The 24,567-nt window shown below is 41.3% G+C and overlaps 1 protein-coding gene across 1 annotated transcript; it reads right to left on the bottom strand.

The window, feature by feature from the left end:
- Window positions 1-22: 22 nt before the first annotated feature.
- On the bottom strand, window positions 23-23,962 carry LOC138602295 (androgen receptor-like). Its single transcript, XM_069673750.1, has 8 exons — window positions 22,821-23,962; window positions 18,465-18,616; window positions 18,164-18,280; window positions 11,207-11,485; window positions 7,136-7,280; window positions 860-990; window positions 629-784; window positions 23-177 (listed from the first exon to the last, which is right to left on the bottom strand). Exons 1-8 carry the CDS (start codon window positions 23,960-23,962, stop codon window positions 23-25), a joined length of 2,277 nt encoding a protein of 758 aa, XP_069529851.1.
- Window positions 23,963-24,567: the final 605 nt, after the last annotated feature.

The raw sequence follows: 24,567 nt of genomic DNA, 5'->3' as shown, positions 1-24,567 counted from the left end.
TTTTTCATTTTAAAAAATCCTTCTAATTGTGAAACAAGATTGGTTTGGCCAAACCTGCCAGGATCTTTGGTACATGCACTGAGATTATTTCCCCAATCATCTCCGGAAAGCTGACCTTCGTGGGGAGCGACTGAGCCTGGACGAAAAGGTCGAATGTAAACTGATGGAGCTTCTTTACTGTCTGAAACAGAAGAAACACTCAAATAAATCATTTGAATAAAATTTACGACAAGCAGTGTTTTGACAATGACTCAGGAAAATAATGCTTTTCACTAAAACAGGTGGCACGGCCTAAAAATTGAGCGCTGTGGAGCTCGGATTCAGACTGTAGTGAACTCATCCATTTGGAGTTTTTCTCTAAACTGAAAAACAGTTATTAGATTTTAGGGTTGCATTTTAAGGTATCAGATTCTGCTGAAATGCAGCGCTTCTCTGCAGGCTATTAAAAAAGGAGACAGCTTTAATCACACACATCGCCAAGAAATGTTTTAAGCAAATTTGCAGAACTACAACTCTGGCCTTTTACTGTTTTCTCTGCTTGTCTGATTTGGTCGAGAGGCACGCACATGTCCAGATGTCTTCAGCTTTAAAAGACTTTTACAATTCAATTAAAAACAATTTTACAGACTCACCATCTGTAGAGAGTCCAGGAGTCGGGTGAGGTGGTAGAACCTCTGAGAACAATTGGTCTTCATGCGACAGTTAATGAGGCGATCGAGTTCGTTGATGTAGGTGAGACGCAGTTCATCGAAGTACTTCTGACTCTTCAGACCCTCAACTGGAACTGTTAAAACCAGAAAAACAGTGCTGACTACATATCATTTTGGTTTTGACGCCGAGTACACAGGCCAGTACGTACTGATGCTGAAGAGGAGCAGGGCCTTCATGCAGAGAAACTCCTCCTGAGTGATCTGCAGCATCAGCAACTCCTGTGAAAGATGTCTCATCCGTATGCAGTGCTCATACATGGTGGAGATGTGCATCCGATGTCTGCAGATGGAAAAAGGTCAGGATGAGAAATGTGAAATACTGGAAATGTTCTACACCTCGGACATTTATTCTGTAATGGATAAGTGCTAGATGTCAGAGGTTAGGTCTTTATCGGTGAGGGGCACACACACTTGCCACTCATTGAGTTTGGTGAGTGAATCAGCTCAGTGCAGGGTCAGGTGTGTGTGTGTGTGTGTGTTTGTTCCAGTGCTCTGTGCTGACGCCACCATCAGAGGAAGTGAGAGGTACTCTTTTCTCTTGTTGTGTAGGGGTGTGTGAGTCCGCAGAAGCACCATTCCTAGTTTTCTCTCCGAGTAGGACAGGTCTCTTCTCCCCAAGCCATGTCTGTTTCTCTTTTAAAGAGGCATTTCTTTTAAGTGGATATTCTCATATGTTGTATGTGTTTCACATGTTTGTGTGTTTATTGTTCACGGTGAAAAAGTGAAAACTGCATAATTCTGTTTTTTTCCAGAATGACATTTTTAAAAAGGTCGCCTCTGAAATGGGCCGTTCAGAACAGCTGCAGGTTTCTACGTAGAACCTCGCTTTCACTGAAATGGAACAATCGTCATTCACCGTCGTTCACCTCAGGCTGCCTTCTCGCACCAGCTTGTAGTCAAGTCGTTGTCTAGATTTCAACTAACCATTCTGATACCTCCTGGCGATTCTGGCTCGTACATATAAGGCAGAATAACCGGTCCTAGAGCAGCCGTGTTTTCTACAGCTTTGGAGTGACAGTGCAGTGCGGCCGCTCCCCCACGTGGGATCGCACAATCGTGGCGAAGGTCTGACCTTTGAATGGCCAAACGGCTTGTTCGTTTCAGGAGGAAGGAGAGGCTCCAAAAATAATACAATTAAAATATGTATACGATTAAAAAAAAAAACTTTACCAATGTGATTCAAAAACACATTTGAATAATAGAAAATTGATTGCATGGCTTACATATGTCCACTTTAAGGCATCCTTAAAGTGGGCTGTTTAGTTTCTTGTCAGCTGCTCGGCAGCAGTGCTTTAGCACTTTTAAATGAAGAGTACTTGTTTGTTTTTTAGCTCATTAATATTTTGCCGTTTCCCCCTCTCCCATCCATTTGCTTGTGCTTTGTGGGTTTTGCCTCTGGGAATAACTTTAAGACTCCGCAATTGCATCAAACCCCCATCATCCTGATAATATCATGTATTAATAGTCTGATGGGGACAGTGAATAGTCTTTATGAGATTTTCACTGTGTAATCTTTGACATCCAGAGCAAGATGTTAAAACACACAACTATATTACACTAGAATGTCTTCCTTTATAATTCTCTTTAGGGTTCAGTAAAATGTCATTTAGATTTGAATATTATAGGAGGTGATTGGATATTTCATGTTCATCATGCCTGAAAAGTCATCAGCTATTTCAATAAGCTGTGCCGGCATAGTGATCACACTTTCATCTACTGCAATATGAAATGCTTTTTTCTGAATCAGTAAAAATAAAATTTGGCACATATTAATACTGCAGAGATAAAGATGAAATATATAAAATGTAAGAATTAGTTTAACTCTGAAATATCATCTATTTCCGCCCAAAGAGAGCGAGGAAGAGTTTTTAAAAAAGACAGAAAATTAGAGCTGAATGTTCTCCATCTGAAAATGGAGGCATAGTTTCAGACCTGTGGTTGTATAATATACACCAGTTTATACACCAGTAGACCAACTGATAATCCAATTGATCCTGTTGTACACTGAGCAGCCTGTATTGCCTTATAACTGACAACATGTGAACTTCAACCCTCATCATCATCACCTTGCACGATTGAATTGAAGATTGACACCACTCACATGTTTATCATTTTATATACGGCCCGCAGACAGTTAGCTTAGCCTAGCTTAATGTGAACACTGCAATCGGGCAAGCAGCTAGCCTTGCACTCTTAACAAAAGTTGCCTACTGGCACATCTGAAGACGCTAATTGTGACATAAAATAACACGTTACATGTTGTTTGTTTGATCCTAACACAAACAAGTGTAAAATTTAAATTCACTGTGTTCAATGTTTGTATCCAGTTTTTATGCTAAGCTAATCCGCCTACCTCCTGGCTGTTTATTACTGCTCAAATATGACAGAGGTTTTTTAACTTCTCATCTCGCTCTTGGCAAGAAAACAAATTCATGTCAAAGTATTGCTTTTATCTATACAGATATTAAATATAAAATTTTTAATAATTAGAAAAATCCCCTTTTTTTTTCATGTGAAACTTGTTATAAACATTATAGTAAACAGAAACCTGTATGCCGGATGAGATTGAGTTGGGGTTAATTAAGGAGAGGTGTGTATGGACAGCGATAAAGAAGCCCAACAATCTATCAGTCCCTATCTCAGACTCCTGTTTTGACGAATGTGCCCTGGTTTTTAACCCTCTTAAAGGACAGACTCGGCTTGGCAGCGGATGGCAACCAGCAGATTCAAAAGATGACAAGGAGCACTTCAGTACATTAACACTTTACGCTCAATTTTCTTCCAAAGAGCGTAAATTATCCACCTTTCCGACTAATAAGGCCTCCACCACAAATTATCCAGTCCTCCAAACCTGAACCTCTGGTCCGCCACACCTTGAAAAACATCTAAATAAATCAACTTCAAGCATGATTCCAAACTTTTCCTCTCTCCAGTGCGTGGGTTCTGGCTTTAGCTAAGGTTCTGGAACATTCTGGGGAAACAATAAAGTTTCTCCTGTACTCTTTGTTGTTTTCCACCTGTTCTACATTCAGGGCTTGATCAGTGGTATTTTCTGGCATCTGTAAAATAAAAACACCTGCTGTGACATCACATTAATTGGGAGTGGCCAGAGGCAAAGACAGTTCGAGTTCACAGCTGTGTAGCAGCAGTTTTCTCACTGTCAGTGCACTTTTTTTTGCATTTACATAATAATGAACACAATGTGTTCATACTCGGTCCAGTGCAACTTTCCACAAACACAGTTAACATTTTTGAACCTCTCCATGAAGGACGGGCTGTAGTTCATTATGATTTAAAAAAAACTTGTGTCATGGCTGTACTTTAGTCGAATGTTGGTAAATGGAAACGGAAACTGAAATGAGGTCAATCCAGTCCAACTCTACTCCACTCATCAAAAGCAGTTTCATTCAGCCAGAGAGACAGATGTATAATGTTGTGGCTGTAGAGTAAGCTTTCTAGACTCTGGCAACATAGTCACGACATCATGTCATCGGGTTGTCTCAGTTTTAGCTTGGAGAGAGAAACTTCTGTTTTTTGCATAAAGCCTGATTTACACACTGGTGGAAGAGGTCCAAGAGCCCTGAGACTTTGCTATGCAGACATTATTAAGATGATTTATGGGAAATGTAGGACTCAGTGTTTTGGGGGTTGAAAAATACTGGAGGTTAAAAGTCTCTGCTGCTTTATATTGATCATTCCCTTTTCAATATGTCTCTTGTTAGGTTGCCAACTTTATGTAAGCTCAATAATAAATCAGTCAGTTAGAAAAAATATTAAATGGATTTTCCACAACCAGCTGAAATCCTCTTTCAACAAAAATCACAATTATCTTCTCTGCTTTCTACAGCTAATGTGTAAAATGTGTTTCAGACACAGTCTGTTACTTCCAGAGACACTACGGTCTAACTAATGGATAAAAAACTGACTTGTAACTTGTATCTAAAAAGGTAGGAAATGTTGTCCTGATGCACCTCTGTCAGGTTTCTATCAGGGATCCATGTGTAAGAAAAGGGAGGAAAAGACGGTATTCACACAATTACTGATGCAGAGGTTTCACAAAAACCTGCAGACAATGCATCAGAGTAAACGGATTTAAGTCCACCGCTTAAATTTAAGTGTTAACAGATTTCTGCAGGATTTATTAAACTTAAATCTGGCTTGTGTGTTTGCTGCTGTTGATGGTACCATACACATTAATACACCACATTTCCTAACTTTGCTGCTAGCTTGCATAATGATTGTGACGTCACATTCATGCACAAAAACAAGAAACAAAACAGAAAAAATAATATTGACCGTAAGTGACTAAGTTTGGTCTTAGTGAGCCAAAATATAATGAAGTTCTTCTGCAATGCAACAAATGACATCACTGTGAGACTCTCATATTCCCTAATGCTTATCTGCTTGGATACTCTGAACTGCTATTTTGTTTATGCTTTGCTTTGGTTCACTCAGTGCAAATGCTGTTTCAGCTTGACCCTGCCTCACACACAAAGCAGACACACAGTTACGCAATCGAACCTGGAGGCTGCCCAGTATGACCAGTGCTGTCTGCCAGTGACTGAGCAGCTTCAATGGAGCCATTTGGGTTTTGCTGCTAAATTACCTCACTGCCCCTATTTATCCTGCCAGTTCAAGACCGAGCCAGCAACAAGGCTCTAACCTTTTAGTTAAATCCATTAATATAAAATGTTATTGGGCTTTTCTGTCAGAAAATCCAACGAGGATTCTACAAGATCTTAGTCCTTAAGCTCCCATAAAAACGTAATAAAGCGATGGACAGGTGTGACTATGACTTTGTTCATTCAATATAGCCAGCTTGTTATTGTTGATTTTAAAACTTTTAATCTGGACAATAACATCATTCAAGACAGATTTTTTGGCCGGTCTTTTAATAAATCTAAGATCCATTTCTGCCAAAGTGGACAAATTGAACCAAATGAGGTATGTAGCTTGATTAGATGTTGCCCAAATCATGGTAACACATACACTGTTAATAATCACAGATTGTTATCTCAGTCAACAGGAAAAGGCTTGCTGAAAACACATTTATAAATCAGCTTTAAAAATGTATTAAACTGATACAATTTCAACATATTTGCTTAGAATGCTTGTTCTCTTATATATAGCTGGATGTATTTGTTGGCTATGGCAGACAAACAGCATTGAACCATACTGTATAAAGGTGGGCATAACCTCCAGGCTTGACAAGTGAATCAAATATAGAATTGCCTTCAACCTGCTTTATCGCCTATGATCTCATTTCGTAATAAAGTAATGGTTTGAATCACTAGTTTGAGCTCGTTTTCAGCCTGATGTCCTTTTTGTACATTTTGGTTCAATCAAAGTGAAATAGAAATTAAGCAGCGCTGCTTTAGGGCATCTCAACCTTGTGATTCCCCAGTAGCTACAGTGCCGGAGCTTTTGTTTTTTGAGATTTGATTTTCTACTGTGCACCCGAAACAGTTTGGAGCTGTGCACGCTACCTCTGCTGTATTCCACAGTAGCTACCACAGCAGCCTGAAAAGGCCTTGTTAATCATAGAAATATATTAATGGACACTGAGGAGTCATTTTTTCCCAAGTAGATTTGGTTTAAAAGCTTGCCAAAAAAAAAAACAACCCATCACAGTTACCATGAATTATAGATTCATCTTGCTAACCATGCCAGTGTTAGCATTAGTTGATAACTTTTGCTAACGCCTCACTCTTCTCCGACCCTTTTGTCATGTCTTGTTTCAAAAAATCAACATCGTAACATCCACAATGCCAAATGGTAGTCACCCAACCAGTGGGTGACATCACTGTAGTACACGCAGTTTTCTCTATACCATCTCTGCATTGCACATAAAGTAGACAATATTAAAACCTGCATGTTAGTTAGCAAAACTGGTGGAGATGTTATACAAAACAAGTTCTCATCAATCTACCCACAAACATTAATTACTCAAGGAAAAATCTGATTATTGGATCAAATGACAAAATCCCCTGCAGCTTTTTGATGAAACTTAATAAGACCATTAATATTCCTCACACACAAAAATACCTCACCACTGTTGTTGTCTCTCATAAGTAGTATTGAGATATTAATCAAATTCACTCACCAGAGCCCAGACAGTTTGAATGCTGCAAACTGCTGCTCCGCACTTTAATTTCACGGTGACAAAGGGACACCTTAGGCGGAAATTGGATGAACAGGGTCCTAAACAGCCTGCAGGCATTCATACTTCACGTTTTTAAAATTTGCAGGAAAGTAAATGACTGACAGATGGAGAGAGAAAGTACAGAGAGAGATAAAAACTGGTGTCTGTATTATGTACCACAGAAGTAGCCTACTCACTGGTGGCGATCTTTATACAGAATAAGAGCCCAGCTTGTTCGTCATTCCCTGATAAAAATCTGTTTCTAGAACAAAATTGTACGTACTCGTTGAACACAAGATCTGGAGCGAAGTAAAGCATCCTGCCATTGACGTTCTTGTAGGACCTCCATCCCAGGGCAAACACCATCACCCCCATCCATGATTGTTGAATGACGGTCATTTGGTCATCTACATGGAGATTTCTAAAACCTAAGAACAAAAATTTGTGGTTTAAGAAACAATAGGGATTATTTTGTAGATAAATAACCATTCAATTTTGTACAGTTTTACATTACCAGTATACAGTATTTATGAAATGTATTTATGAAATATCCTCTTTTCAATATATATTGAGAGAATTGTTCTTTCTAGGCATATTTTTGAATGCTTTCAAATGCTTTCTGGGAGAGTTCTTTGAGTAAAAAGATCTTAAAAAACAGTGCATTTACTTGTGGGGTTCCTCATGGTATACATTTAGGGCCACTACTTTTATTCTTTTTATGAAACCCAATGCTGGTGTCATTTTTGTGGCCATGTATTATATTAACAGGACAAAATATTACCATTTTGACTTTAAGATATTTTCAGAAATCAGTTGAAAACCTGGGTTGGATGGCCTTTCCTTCCTGCCTCCATTCCCTTACCTCAATAGAAATGTTGGGGTTAAATTAAAAACTGGAAAAGACAGAAATATAGGAATAAAGAAGCAAACAAGGAAGAAAAAAGTGACTTTCTAATGAACAGGCTCCCTCCAACATTGTCTGGGGGCTGCTCAGGATGGGAGATTGAATGCATCCTCCCACTGGCCAGCCTCCTATCAATGATCTGGGTGCAGCCAAGGCAGGAGCATCCCACCTGAATGAATGAATATCTGACTGAAAAATGAAGGAATGACCTTGGCGGGGGGACTGAGGCCGGCTGGCCACCTCTACCAGGAAAACCTCCCATAATCTGGACGACATCTTTTTTCATCCCAGTCGTATCCTACACAATAAATAGGCATAGTTTTGTTTAATGCAGTTCTGCTGTGAGAACTTTTTCACAGAGAGTTGTTGTCATGTCTAAATTACATCTCAACAAGGAATAGAAAAAAATAGTCTCCATGAGAAACTGGCCTCAAAATAATTCTCAAGGAGTTAATCTCAGCCAACCAGCAAGATATTTTGCTGTAATCGATTAAGGCCCATGTGTCCCCAAATGTGCTTTCTATCCGCTGAAAAACAGCTGAAATTCTGCCATTTTTCTCTGAGTGACTAATACATGCTTTTTAATGAAGTTAATATGATGCCCTACCATTTTTTTTACCCCAAAAATGTTTTAAATCTATGACAGTCTGCAGGATGATCTGAGAGGAAGGTTTAGACATGCACCTACAACCAACTGTTGGTGGACGTTATCTTGATTGTTTTTATTTAGTTTTATTCTAAATGTAAAGTAATCACCTCTTACATCTGTAATTTTGCTGGTTTACAATTGCACTTTTTCCATTTCCATATCTTTTGTACACATTAGTATTACACTCTGCACCGTCGTGACTCGAACACATCTACATGATTGTACAACTTCATACAATTCTTAGTGGTGGACTCAGCAGCTAATCACGAGCCCTGCCTGTCATCTCCTTCGCATGAGTTTGTAGTGACTACAAAGGTTTTCCTTAAATGAAGAGCTCTACGTCCTGGAGAGCCTCTCTGTCATCTGGAAGAAGGATTTCTTGAGAATTCTACGCTGTTGATTCAGCTGAAATACAAATCTCAACTGAGATCACACTCAGGATCATGTGAGCTTAAAAACCCATCAACACCACTGGGTACTAACGACTCTCACCTTCAGAGGATTATATTTCTTTGTCCACCAGTCAGTTAGAACTGAAGAAGCCTTTTGGATGAGAGGTGGAACGTCTTCAAGAACCAAGTCCAATTGCCTTTTGCATTAAACGAATTGCCATGACCTGGATGACTGAGAAGATTCACAGACACCACTTCTTGAGAAACTGCCCAAGAAGTAGCCTCCTTTAAGTGGAAGGAGCACTGCCATAGATCCTGTGAGTCCTGAGCCATTCCAACCTCTTCATCTTCCAATTTCTGCTCCCAGAACTCCAGTGCTCCCATGGGCATTCCAAGCAAATCCATGGAGCAGCATCCAAGTCAGCTACCTGCCAGTCTCTGGCCTCCTACCAGACAACTATCCTAGGGATCATTGGCATCCAGGCTTTCTCACAGTCAGCTAGCCTCGCCTACTAGCCTCCTGTGTGTACCACAGTCCCATAGCCTCCTACCTGCATTCCAGCACTTTACCCTGTCCTACAGTCGGATCTTCATTGGCCGGCTTCCTTTTGCTACCTCCACCCCCATGACCTTTCATCAGACCATTCCCACTAATGTTGCTGCCTTCCGGGCTGCCCTTCAGAATTGCTTTTCCTATTTGCCTTGACAAACTCTATCCATCTGCTCTGCCTTCTGGGTTTCATCCAACTAAGACTGCACACCTGTATCTTCAACTTTCCCAAACACCCTCTTCTTGCTCTCTAGTCCTGTGGCTTCCCACCTGGACACCATCTACTTGACTCCTCTTGCCCTAGCAAAGCGGCAGGAGACCTAAGTTAGGGGGCCTGAAATGTACCTCTCCTTTGCTGACCAGCTCCCAGGCCAGTCACCTCAGTCATCCTACTCTAAAACTCTAAACTGTCTGAGATTTACTGCCCTGCTAATCTTTTGCAACCTCTTCAATTCAATCTTTAGTGGAACCCGAATCTATCTTTCCCTGCCTGCCTGTACCTTTACCTGCCTCACTCCAGTTAACCGTTGGATCATTGGCTACGTCTGTTTGGATTTGCTCTCTTTGCTGTAAGCTTAGAATTGATCAACTAACTATTAAAACCACATAACTATTACTCCATGTCTGGTTCTCTGTATTTGGGCCCCTATCTATGCTGTCTTGTGCGAACCCTTAGCTTTGTCAGGCTTGTGGGTTTGTCTGCAGACATTAGAGCAACCGCATCATGCAGTTTTATTGCCCTGATAAAGTGATAAGTGATTTCCATCATTTGTATTCAAGAGGAGCTACTACAGCTGGTAGGTATTATGAAATATATCTGACTCCAAATTGTGTTTATTGCTTCTAGGGTCAATACTGTTTCATTTATCAACTATCTACTTGTATGGGAAGGTTGTTTTAGTAGTGAAAGACCAGAAGAGAATTGAAGCATCTTTCAGCTCTTTGTTAAGACTTTATGCCTTGCAACTGTTTACTATTTCTGTTACTCTTAAGCCCCTTTCACACATGAACTAAAGTTTTCCAGACATTGGCTTTCACAGATGTCACACACAGTGGGATATTGTCAGTGTTGGACACATGGTCACAATTGGAAATACTGTGGTTTATTTTAGGACCTGGGTACAGCGTGCAGGAAGGGGAGGAGTATGGTGACTGTTTCTGGCTTGATGTTGTTACAACATGTACAGGGGCGTTTCCGCGATACAAACACAAAGTAAGAAAAGATAATACTGGCAACTGAGGTAAGTAGTAAAGACGTTAAGCAGAGAATACTCCACCCACCCACCCGCTCATGGTAAATGTTCCAGACTACTACCCGCTGCGTTGACACATCTGCTCACCGTCTTTACCAGAGGGCTGGCAGGAAAAAGTTCACTTTAAGTCAGGTTGAAATGATTTGGCCATTTGCGTTCCCACATGCACCTCTCCATGACAATGTCGGAACATTTTCAGGAGTGCAGTGCATGTGTGAAAGGGGCTTTAATGTTTCCAAATGTTGGCTACACACTATTACACAGTTAACAACTAGCTGGTGAACACAGCAAAGCTTTTCCCTCAGGAACTGGTGGAGAACAAAACCAAGCCAAAAGAAGCGGGAACATTAAACCTACATTCATTGGGAGGGCTTAGACATGACTTCAAATGAATGCTAGTGTTTCTCTGTGCTGGCTGGATGAGTAAATAAGCAGCTCTTTGGTAATAAGTTTGCTATATCAAGGTAGAAGTTAAAAAATGTTAGCTTTCTGTTAACAGCTTACTTGCAATGCAGGTTTCACGTTGGAGAATGTATAATTTCTTTCACAACCCAACACTAAACTCTTGTAAATGAAATCTCTCTGCTTAGGTTGAAAAACAGCTACCTGGCAGTCCTTTTGCCCATTTGACCACTTTGACCAGTTGTCTCTCTCCCAGCTCATTGAGGCTGGTGAGCAGGGTGGCCGCTGAGTCCGGCTGGCCGTAGTCGTGCCCCGCGTTCACCACCTCCGGCTCAATGGACTCCAGGATGTTGAGGAAGACCAGCTGGGAGTTGAAGTTCAGGCCTGATTTTGGAGAGATGGTCTGCATGACATCTGAATGTTCCCGACCAGGCTGATCCTCTTCAGGGTTTTTCTGTTGTCCGATCTTCTTAAGTTTACGAGCTACAAAGAAAGATGTCACGAATCAGTTTATTTATAAAAAGCTTGCAAAAGACAACCAAGTTGTATCTTTTTATTATACAAAACCAGACCTCCATGTGTCTTGTGAGTGATACAACATGACGTTACTGTCAATTAGTACTATCTTTGTGGCATGAATGTAGCACTATGCAGCAGGGAATAAACAACTAAAGGTCAGATTAAACATCTGAGCAGCCTATTCAGGTTGGATAAATCAAATTCATTTAGACCGATGAATCCAGCTCTTCTTGCATTCAGGACTCGGATCTGAGGCTTTGACTGTCTGCCTTTGATTTTTGGATCTTTTGCCGCTCAATTGGACTCATTACAGCTAAGTTAATAAGGTATGCAGAAGGAACAGATGATGCTTTAGTAATGATACCGCCGGGTTTTCCTATCAGAAAATGACGATCATACATACTAATACCATATTTACCAGCACTGAAGTTCTGATTGAATATCAACAAATAACACCCTTTCAGTTTATCGTTAACAATTTGAACATATACTACTCAAACTTTGGGTAATTGATTTGTCGTTTCAACATAAGCCAAACCCAAAAACTATGCTGAGAATGCATGTCATTCTGCTTTTCAAAGCTACTCTTAGATATGTACTGCAGCTGTGGGTTTTAAGTAACCTTTTAGGGACATATAAATTTTTCCTAACAATACTCAGACTGAACTACTAATAGCTTTGAAGATTTTGAATCATGCTCCATTTGAAAGAAAACTCTCAGAGCAGATGAGCCTCATCTGGTGGAAAGGCCTGTGGTCACCATGTGTGAGAGCTTTCTGGTGATGCAGATGTATTAATGACTTTTTTTCCCCTGTTATTACATTTTTCTTCCTCCTGGAAGGTTTTGCAGAGAGTGGAAAATATATTGGTGAACTCAATGAGTCATGCATATTTGCTTTACATTTGTTTTCTTTCTTATGCACTACAAAGCATGTAAAGATTAAGAGATAAGAAAATGACAAAAACAACTCATACTGTATGTAAAAACCATAGACTGTATCAAAAGATGGACGACATGACAGCTCCTTAAAAGTGAAGCCAAAACATTTCGGGCGCCCCCTGCTGACTGGCTGCAGTATAGGTCAGAAAGCCCGCCTCCTACATGTTAACAGGTGGGACATGAGTCAAACTATAAAATCAAAAGACACGCCCGATACATTTTTCTCAAACATGGTTTCTGTCATTATAGCTAGTTATTACCATGCTGATTTACATCCAAGTGTTCATTTTTCTGACAAGTTTATTTTTAATTAGTTATTTGATTTTGTCAAAGCTCTGTTGACAAATTCGGCTCCTGAAGCCAATCAGTTCCGGGTGAGCAAAGCGGAGGACGATCCGCGAGTGGAAACGTAACTAAAACAATCACTACAGTCATTCAAGTTCCATACCTGTGAATGTTAACCTCGGACCAACACAGAGAAGCTGTTCTGCTGTTAAACACGCCGCCGTGCGGGATCCTTGCTGTTTTTTCGGTAAGTTAAGTGTTTGTTTGTGTTAGCGGAAGTGGCTACGGCCGCTTCACTCGCCGATCTCTACTGCGCAGTCTCTGGCTCCATATGAAGTCGCCATCGAAAGATGGCAGCGCCTATTTTTGGCAACAATTACGTACAATGGGAGCAGATGGAGATGCGTTGTCCATCTATATGTACAGTCATTGGTAAAAACAATAACACAAAAATGCATCAATACAATAACAAATCTGCAGTTTATTTCCCCACACATGCTGAATGCTGAGGCAGCTGCTCCATATGACAACCTGCACTTACAAACTAAATTGGAGCCGGATCTTCTTTTGGGTGGAGTAGAGGGTCATGTACAGTAAGTAGGGAAACAGTGGTGAGTTAAATTATTACATTCTGCTAAACAGCTGCCAAGTAAACGTGGTGCTTTTACAACCAGATTTAAGTCTGTCAACCATTCGCTGCACTGTGTAACTGATTGTTGTAACTCCCTAAGTGTCAGCACTGCAAACAGTTCGGCCCCAGCTCAGCTGTCAACTGGAGAATGACAGCTGAGCTGGAGAGTGACGGACACATACAAATGGTGACTGTGTGAAGAACAAACATTACTGTTGCACATTTATATTTAATTCCTTACTGTCTGCCAACACAAGTAGACAACATGACCTTTGAAGTGGATGTAGTGTGATGATTTGACATTAAATGTTTAGCTTAGAGTTTACGAGAACTCGGAAGTATCAAAATGTGAAGCCATATATTATTTCTTTAATTCGTTTGAGCGCTGCTGATTTACTGTAAAAAGTAACTTAACAGTGGTGCGATTTCCTCCTGCAGAGATCGTCTCATTAAAACTGCAGCCTGGCTTTTCAGTTCACTTGGATAAATATTAAATTGCCAGTTATAGACACGACTTAAGTCTCTCTCCAACGTAGCAGGGTTGAAAGCAAATTGCAAATCATATAAGAAGGATAATTTGCAAGTTTCACAATTCCGCGTCTGATCCGAGGACAAATAAAACTGGTTAATTAAAAAATCTGGGATCTTGTATTGTGACACAGGCAGGGACGTGATCTTTGCAGAGTTCAGTGTAAATACGTTGGGTTGAGGTAACCTGAAGACCAAATAGTTGAAGCCAATATAAACAGGAGGATTGAAGATGGAGTGAACTGTTTTTGAACTCACAGATCACATTTAAAGAACAGTAGGTAGTTATTTGATATTATCAAAGATCTTTATAAAGGGTACTGGAGGGGGGCGCTGGTTAAGCTCAGGGGTTACAGCGTGCGTCACATGTTCAGAGGGTTAGTCCTCAAAGGAGCCACCCGGGCTCCACTCCAACCCTCGGACCTCTGCTGCACGTCCTCCTCACTCTCTCTTCGCATACTTCTGACTCTGTCCATTGTCCGTTCCAATAAAGGCAAAGGCCAAAAAAAAAAGAGTACGCAGACATAACCTGACTGGCACACTAAGCTGTGGCATCAGTATTATATATTGTTTCCAGGTTAAACTGACCTCCAGCGAATAAGCTGCACATTTATCCATTACAAACCCATTTTCACTCGAATCAAATTTCACATATAAAATTTATTGGACATTTTCTTCTCAAAGCTCCCACATTTTTGCTCCCCTTCCCTCTGGGTCTCATCATCATTATAATCACCATCTTTTATCGTAACTATCTTTTTAGGTTGCAGGGTGCGAGCTTGATTGAAGTTCAGTTTAGCACCTTTTATTCCTCTTTAGATCCATTGTGTAACGTGCACCTCTGCAGATCCCACTTTACTCGCACTTTGGTGTCCAGGTTGAAGATGTCATTACATCATTAGCTCAACAATGTAAGCTGTGTTTCTGGAATTGAATGGGAGGGAGCGGCGTGTCGGGAGAAAACGGAGTGAGACAGGCTTCCACAAAGTCGCCTGTCACACCTCCCATTACTCTCGAGCTGTCCTGTAGTTAAGCTCTCAGGCACTATCAGGATGACACCCAGATGTTAAATCTTACTGGGTAGTGCTATACAAAAGAGCACTGTACAAAAAAATGGAATAACGGGATGATACCTAGTTAATAACAGGGGAAGAAACATGATCATCCCGTAAGTTTACTTTTTAGACGAGTAATGGGGTAGAACTTACACACAGTTAGATTTCTATTTCATTCAAATGTTATGAAGGGGAGGAGAATGCATCTCTTTTCTTCTTAATTTGTATGCTAATATATGGTAATGCTTATGTTTTCTATTTTTGGATAATGTTTTGCCTTTATTAGACAGGACAGCTGAAGAGAGTGTGGGATGACATGCACCAAATAATCGGCAGACGACTGGAGTCGAGCCTGCGTTCAGTCGAGTCTGCAGAAAGGGCGTCTGCTCTATCAACTGAACTAAAGCAGCACACCGCCACGTGCTTCTTACCTGGAAACACATTAAATAGTTTCTACTCTGTATAAGAACCCAAATCAGGCCCGAAGATGCAAGAAAACACCTCAAACTAAACATTAAAACAGTAGTTTCTCTTTAATCAAGGCACATAAGGAATGACCTGCTTAAAGGGGCGTGTACACCTTTAAATTACACCTACTATTACCACATATGCAGATATTCTTTGTCACGGATTTAAAATAGCTTGTTATTGCACTGAAGCCTAAACGATGACTCAAGTTTGTTGGCTGATTAACACACATCTATATTGAAATGATTGATAAGTTGTTTTGGAAGCACACATGTCAAAGGTTTTTGTGGTTCTACCCTCCTCAGTCTGAGGATTTGTGGCTGTTTTCTGTTTAATAATACCTCCTTCTCTTTAGCTGCAGAGAATATAAGACATGGGCACTGATGTCATGAACACAACCACTACTTTGTCAATGCTAATATGTGCCTGCCTGTCACACCATGGTTATAATTGTCCTGATACTACCAAACATTAAAACCTCATTTTAGCTACACTTTATGTTATAACAGCATTACGCCCTTATGACCCCAGAGCACATGGAGTGAGAGTTCAGTGACTCACAAGAACCTTATTATGGACTCACTCCTTCACATTAAGAGCAGGCACTGGCTGAGAGAGCAGCGAGGACACGCTGCAGAGGTCACAATTGCTTTAGGAACATTTAGGGCTCAGTGCAGGAGAAGTCAGAGGGACATTCAGGAGAAAAGGACATTTCAGCTGATGTGCCGGGCTGGATGGGTGAATAAAAAAGTGCGACTAATGCAAGAAAGAAAGTAAGCGTGGGCATCACAAAAGAGTTGAGAGAGACCTGCCCACGGAGCTGTGGCTGTGAAGTTAAAGAGCTGTGGTCATTCATTTAATACAGTTCAACATTTCATGCATCATTGATAGAAATCTGACACATCCCTTGAATAGGTGATCTATTCACACTGGCAAACAAATGACAGCAGGACGATGCTACTTTATGCCATCAGATGTTTAAGGAAAGTTCAGAATGAATCAGGAGTAGAAACCCCGAACAGTTTTACTATGATAAAGGAAGAGATAAATCAATGTACTGCGTTTGTATTTTGGCACAAGACATCCAGCTGTGCAGTGAGCTTCCTGCATGTTGCAGCAGAATGAGACTGATATCGTGGTTTGGGAAAAGATAGCCTCTGCTTCTATTCAGGGATGCCATTAAAATTCTCGATATAATATGGAATCTGAATTATAAAAATGAAACCTTCAAGCAATTTGTAATAATCATGCTTGTCGATCTTGAGCAGATGCCCAACCGGGCCTGCTTCTATTCAAGCCCTCCAAACTACGAGGAAAACAAACGGCAGATCTTATTGATACCATCTGAAGATATTAAAGTTTACAAGTGAATTGATTTAACCAAAAACTACGTAATAAATGAATCCAAATCCAATTTGTCAAACCAGACATTCTTTCAGCATTTTGCTGCTCAGCTTTGAAGTATTCTGAGTAAACCACGAGGATAATAAGACCAAATGTATAATTTTTCTGCCTCCACTTCTACAAATGATTGTCATGAATTTTCCCTTTAAACGCTGCGAGTGAATTACATGTCTGGGATGAGAACCTAAGTGAAAGGAGGCTCTTTTTAGCCACAACTAGAAAAGGTGTGCCTTTTCACTTACAATCACAGCATTAGATCACATTTTCCCTCCATGGGTTTGTCAGTGACTGGTGGCAAAATTGCCGGCATGTCTGCTGCTTTAATTCACATGTCTCATGTCAGCTTTGTGCTCCGGGCACAATTTTCACCGTTAACAGAATGAGAAAATGGAAGAGAGTGAAAATTGAACACAGGACTAAAATTAGTCCACTACATGTCAATCTTTACAGCCTAATATGACGAGCAGGTCTGGGTGACAGTAAGGAGAAGTGAATGGAAGAGGGCTAAATTGCATGGCAGCTCAGTCAGGGCCTGATTATCAGTAACATCCCCTATTGTGATGATGCTGCAATTGAAGGGAGCCTGCTAAGATGTGCAGTGGAGAGAATAAAGTACTTGGTCTTGGGAAACCATTAATAGTTTCACTTCTAGGACTTCACTTTCTCTGAAGTGCGCTTTGTTCACACAGCATGTAGTGCACATTATGGACCGTGCAGCACAGACGTATGTATTTCAAAAGGTGGTTAGTGATGCTATAATTCACCATATTCACACAGGCGTACATTTTCCTCTGACGTCACCCAAAATTTGTATAAATGTAGCGTATCACACAATCGTTATTTCAGCTCTTCTCCATTTATGAGCAACTACAAAACACGTCAGCCCATAATACAGGGTCAAATTATGCTAACGCATTAGCTACAGTTAGACTGCTAGCATTCACACACTTCCTAGCTAACATTAAATTAGCTCGGGATGTTTGCCTTTCTATTGTATCATGCTACCAAATAGTAATGTTAGCTGTCAGCCACTTCTTAGCTAACAGTAATATTATCTAGTAAGTGGCTGAATGCTAACGTTAGCTGGATTTCCCTCCAGTATTTTCTGTTGCTAATCGATTGAAAGGGTTGAAATGATTAAGGATTTGTCAGATGATCTAATTCATGGGACTTACAACCTGAAGCACAGCAGTTTGATATTAAAATAGCATTGAAACTTTCCACCAGCGACGTCAGAGGCAAATGGCCGGCATGTGAATGCTGTCAATGAACCACGGCAATAAATTAAACAGTAATTGTTTCGTTTCAAAGCATATATTAATCCAACCTACCTCCGAGAGTCATTCCAGCTTCGAAACACTTTTTCAGCCGGCAAGACGGGCAGTTCTTTCTTCTTAGCTTATCAATGGTGCAGTCATTTTTGCTTGCACACAGGTACTTCTGTTTGCCTGCATGGACAGAGAAACCAGAGGGTAATTACAGGTGGTAAAATAGTGTAAATTATATATACAAAATCTGTACATTATTCCAATAACAAGTTTATTAGGTTTAGCTGTTACTGGCATCAAAGTATAACAAAGGTATTAATAAGGCACCAAATTCAGCACCCAAGTTACCCCCTTTAAGTTTTACCTTCTGCTGCTCTTTTGAAGAAAACCTTGCAGCTGCCGCAGGTGAGCGCACCGTAATGGCAGCCTGACGCCTCGTCTGAGCAGATCAGGCACATCCTCTGTGGAGGGAAGATGAACTCCATGGGGAACATGTGCTCTCTGCCGGCCTCAAACCTGCAGTCAGACACAGGAAACAGGACTCACATGAGCTTAAAATCTTTAACATCATTTATTTCTGTTTTAGCCTGTTGTTGTTTTTTAGTTTGGATGATTGAACTGTGTCACTGCACTGAATCCTTTTTGTATTCTTTATCAGACCGTTAATCAAATCCTAATAAGGCCTGACCTTGAACTCAATTACTCCAACAAATCCATAATTGCAATTAACTTTTTAAATACTTTCCAAAGTGAAACTACAAAGAAGTTTCTGTTAATTCCCTAGAATCATGCCAAGGCCACTCGGTGAGCAAGTTAAGGAGGGCAGAGAGTGTGATGACTGAGGACGGTGTGGGAGCGCCAACACAGCGGCCGAGGGGGGGTTCAAAGGGGCCACGATTGGGTGCCCGGCTTCAGCCTTGAACACAGACAGATTGGAGAAGGCACAGACATAACGTTGTCTCCGTGACGTGCAACGCAGATATCAAGGCTTGGTGTACAGCAGACAAGGAGAGTCTTAACTGAGGAGCCTCCTCTGTGTGTGCTGAGGCCACAAAGCATATCAGGAGAAAGAAAAACAGAGACAAAATAAAGTTATACATCTAGTCTTAAAGTATTTCTTTAAATGATGCGATAAAAACGATGTAGCAAAACACTCAGCTGGTTTGTGTATTTAGTTCAAGAGAAGGACGAGGCACAGCACTGACATGAGCAGCTGTGTGTCCAGATTTAATCATACAGGCTCATTTTCATCTGAACTCTGATAAAGAGTAAAACTATGACCTAGCCACTGCCCCAGGTTATGACAGCATATTCAATTATTCTGTAACTACTTTTTAATAGATTTAAAGATGGAGTTCAAAGGTTTGTGCAAAGTGTTTTCAGTTTGTTCAGCTTGACAGGAAAAAAAACAACCAAAAAAAGTCAAATATCAGGTAATTTTATCTTGTCAACACTCCAGCCAGCTTCCAATGCAAAATGCAACAGACACAAAACACATGATTGCTTATATTGGCATGCAATACAGGTTACCAGATTGGATCCCTTTTGTTTAACTAAGACCAGACATAACTGCGACTATCACCCCTCCAGTGTGTCTTGGTGCTCTTATATCGCGTCAACACAGTATAATGAGTCGCTTGTTTGACTGACAAAGACAAGAGTTCCACAGGAGACATGTCTACAAGTTTTATGAACTTGTGTGGTAAACCACTACATTTTACTGACTGATCCCTCTCGAAACAAATCTGATTACAGCCTTATCACTACATTTAACATTTAAAGAAAACCTACCCTCAGGTTTTTTTTCATCGTTTGCAAACTCAGCCATAAGACTCAAAAGTCCGGTGCAGAAGAAACGGAGACAATCCCATGTTTTTTATTATAAATCTCATCTAAAGGCTGTGAAAGTATCGAAACACTCAATCCATTGATCGCACAAAGCCTGTATTCAGAAAGTGTGTTGGAAAACAAGCCACAAGAACTTATCTTGGATTGTAATGTCTGAACTCTGGAGTCATCAGACTCGGTGCCATGGCGAACAGCTCACCGAGTTCCCCCAACAACCTTTTCTTTGTAGTAGCAACCTAATATGATTAAAACGGCAAGTGGTCAGTCTGTTGCAGTGACGCGCTGCACGCTTGTTTGATGTCGGAAAGCTAACGCAGCATTGTGAAGCCTTTTTGTTCGTAATCAGTGGTTGAATTTACAAACGTTTTGTAACTACGAGGTCGGGTGCAGTTTGATTAATGCTGCAGAACATCAGGATTAGTCCTACTTCTCCCTGCCTCAGTGCATTAGCAGTATTTATCTACGATGCTGGTCCACTTGATCAGAAAAACATAAATGAGCCTTTATCGCACGAGTTGCTGCAGCTTCAGGCTGATTTAAATGTGTTGGTGAACTAATATGCGTCCGTGACATTGCTAAACTTGTTTTGTGTGCATGAGCTACAACAAGCATCTGTTTGCACTTACGTCACCTTCTTTCTCATCACTTCTGTCTGAGCGTGTGATGTAAGTAATGAGGTAGTCTTTATTAGTCCCAAGGGAGGGAATTACTATTTAGAAATCAATGAGGTATATTATAAACCCTGCATGTTCTTCCCTCAGGCCTGACAGTCAGGATGTGCTCCACATATGGGTGACGAACCAGTATTTCATTCATGAATTGTCCCATTCATCGGTCCTAAAAGTCTCTCTGTTTTGGAGTAGCATGCATGAAGGTAGTGATGGGCTGCGTTTTTAATCCGTTTAAAGACACACGAAACAGGACGCATAAGATCACAGGATACAGTTGGGACAAACTCTAAAGATGAAAGAACCTGTAGACGAATCCTTCCGGTTAACTCTGTAAAGTGAAACTCAAAGCTGCGAGCAGGGATCAAAGATCTCTTTTCTTGGTTTTTATTCAACCACATTGTCCAGATAATTTAGAGGATCTGCCTCTTGGCAGGATCTGCCCCGCAGGATTGAAGGTGATAAGCAAAAGCTGGAAATCCTGGGTTTTTCAAGGTCTTCATGCTTGTAAATCCTGCTGATTTGAAACTGAGCACCAATCAAACCCCCGTGACCCTGGTTTGAGGTCAGGCTGGCGAGCTCTGGCACAGATAAACCATCTCTCTCAGTTTCCCCTTTAGCTGCATTTAAAAATGTTCACAGGAGGAAACGATCATACAAGTGATACAGAACTCACACACACACTGCTTAACCAACATGTGTCTCTCTGCTGAGGTGGGAAATACAGCAGACCCTTGTTTGAGGTCTTGCAGTTGTTTTTTTTTCTTCAACTTTAAGTCAACAACTGATTTCTGCCTCTTCTTGTTTTAATGTTTCTGGTTTTACCGTACAGACACAGACGGATGTGAAGGGTCTCAGTGTACGGCGCTCTGATAGCCGGAGCCAGTGGTGTCTCTCAATCATTCACTCACTCAGTGAAGAAACAGACAGGACGAGAAAGGGCGTGAACGCACCTCTGCCTGTGGCAACTCTGAAATAGACTCGGATTTAAAGGATACACCTCTGTAATGAAAACCAACCGGGGACTAGAACTAAACAATGTAGAGGCACTTAGACTGAGCCCGGCAGCGTGGCTGTCAGGCAACACGTCTGCTCTGATTTCTTCTGATTGGGTCGATCATGAAAGTGCACGTTAAAAATTCAATGAGTTCAATTAAATACATTTTAAAAATCAAACACCATAACCTTCATTTGGATCAAACTGATGCTCAACTACACTCAGCTCTTAATAAAAACAGAGGTTAAACTCGACTGTAATTCCATCCTGTGTGGTCACATCTTACCAGATCAAATCTGAGACTAATCCAATGAACTCAAACATACAGATCACAACCAAAGCCACATATCAGAGCACATTTGAACAAAGAAAACTTTGTTGCTCTTAAAGACAGGATAAAACTTTGTCTATAAATGGTCACAAGGATGTTATGAGCTGCAGATAAAACCCTGAAACTACGAGGCCACACAAGTAAGGATGAAAACAGAACAACAGAACTTAAAATCTTTCAAACATATATATATATTTCTGATTAAGGGAACATTAATTGGAAAATGTATTTAAACAAGGGCCACTTCCACCCTCTTAAAATCTGAAGCACAATAAAATCAGCTCCACCTCGCAAATGCAGCTTAAATGTCAGGGACGTGAAGCTCCCAAATAGATTCACAAATCCATTTTAAAAGACATTAAAAATCCACTTTCATGAGTTTCTCGGAGTGTTTATGAAGATTATGCTGAAAAAGTCTGCAGGAGAAAATTTTCTTTTTGTTTTTAATCTCTTCAGTTTGACATTTGATTAGGTTAGAAAAACAAATGTTTCAGTTGTTATCAGAAAGACCTTAAACTGTGAGGAAGAAATAACAGAAAGTGGGGTTGAATGTTAAAATGAAATCTTTTTCTGTGATTGAAGCTTTGTGTTTTTATGATGAAGTGTTGAATTTTGTTGCTATACTTCCCAGCAGACTACACTTTGCCAAAAACATCAGAGTCATGAGGGAGGACCTACACAGGGGCCAGACTCTGAGCACTGCCTGGGGTCAGATTGAGGTCTGACTGCGGCCACATTTAACATATTGGATGTTAAAGTCATTTTTGTTGCTATAAAATTTAAAGGCAAAATGTGACAAATTTAACCTTTTCTGTTCCCTAAACAATTGTATATTATTATTATTATTATTATTATTATATTATTATGGCAGCTTACCTAGTGTCATTGTAGGCGACATCAAGCCACTCGCCCACCTCGCTCTTCACGTAGTTGGAGTTGGGATAAGGCGGCCTCAGCATCCCGCCCGGGTACCACTGCTCAGGACGCATCGCGCTCCTCTCATACGGATTACATATGAACGCCGTGTTCGCCCCCGTGCCCTCTGCGTTCATGCACTGCCTCGACCCCCAACCGTGAGAGTTGTATTTGTCATTAAAGGTGTAATTACCTCCCCACGACGCCCCGGCAGGTTCACTGTCCTCGGATTTGATTTTCACGCTGAAATGTTCAGGATGATAACCACCGAACTTGTTCTCCACGGCGTCCGTAAAGCCTCGCGCTTCATCGGGGTGCTTGTAGACCCGGCACGGCCTCTCTGTAGACAAGTGTGCCAAGTTGCCTGGCACGGATTGGGCATAAGGGCAAGAGGCAGCGCGCGCGGTGTCCAGATGATCCATCTCCGCTGAAGAGATCTCATCGGCCTTGCACAGTGTAAAGTTTGGCTCGTCCGCAGATGTCCGAGTGGAGGTGAGGTGTTGCAGGCGCGAGGCAGTGTCTGAAGTTTTGAACATTTCCACCAGTTGCTTGTGTCCGTGCAGAGGCAGCTCATCCCGGTCGCAGACTGCAGCCTGGGCTCGCGGACAGCTCACCGGCACTGCTCCAACTCCGAACAAATACTCTCCTCGTGTGTGGTCATTTGCAGCGAACGAGGGGAGGGCAGCGTCCATGTCGCTCGTGTCAGTGGATTCCATGGTCAGTCCCAGCGACACGGACACAGCTTTGCACAGCTCTCTGGCTGTTTCTGAGATTGTGGCGCAGGCAGGAAAAGAGCGACTGTCGCCCACTCGGCAGTCAGCGTTTAACAACTCCTCCTGAGGAGCAGCAGCTGTTTGACAGCAGGGTTTGTCCATGTCACAGGCTAGCGGAATAACGTGTCTGGATCCGTACATGTTTGGGTCTGCATTGTCGGATTGTTTCAGCCAGCCGGCGCCGTTTCCCATTGAGTTTTTGGCGAAATAGACCCGACTTTCCTCAGTTTTGCGCGCCATGCTGGGAGCGCGCGCACAGTCGCCTGTCTTTATTTTCTCCCCCCCTGACCAAATTCTGTTATAAAATAACTGCTGCTCAGTTTGGCTCATTTCCCAGAAAGTGTTTGCTTGGCCACGAGGTCTGGACCTTTGCACGACAAAAGTCTCGGCTGGTCACACTAATTGTTTCTGCTCAACCCAACTCTCACGCAGTGGAAAACGTTTCGGTTAAGGTCCTCGAGAAGCTGCAGGAGTCATAAACTCCTCCTAAACTGATCTTCAGAGTCAGAGGCGCTCCTCTTCGGTTTGAATAAACGTACAATCAGGAGAGGGCTTTTGCATCATTTAAAACAGTAGCACTTCCCCCACTGAAGTAAAAAAAAAAACATCCTAATATCTGAAATTGCTAGATGCTTAGAGGAAGAAAGATGTGAATCATATTTAATGTTAACGTGCCATGTCTGAGGGCTTAATACAAACCGCCTATTTATGCAATAAGGTTTTTGTTGTTGTTGTTGTTTTCTCGCTCATTGTGCCTTAGTGGGGCAAAGGTCTTTCCCCCAAGTTCAGCCCACACATCTGTTGGCTTCTGCGGGATAAATTGATAAAGGGTTATGGAAGTTCATCATTTCCCAAAGGTGTTCCCACAATCTCGCAAAGTTTACATACAGATTAAATGCCAAACAGTTGGTCCATTATTGAGACTATTCAGATAC

Source organism: Semicossyphus pulcher, unplaced genomic scaffold (assembly GCF_022749685.1).
Source record: "Semicossyphus pulcher isolate SPU_LCO1_2020_fin unplaced genomic scaffold, fSemPul1.0.p SCAF_10, whole genome shotgun sequence".
In the NCBI taxonomy this organism is placed as follows: domain Eukaryota; kingdom Metazoa; phylum Chordata; class Actinopteri; order Labriformes; family Labridae; genus Semicossyphus; species Semicossyphus pulcher.
This window is presented reverse-complemented; position numbering and strand designations above follow the sequence as displayed.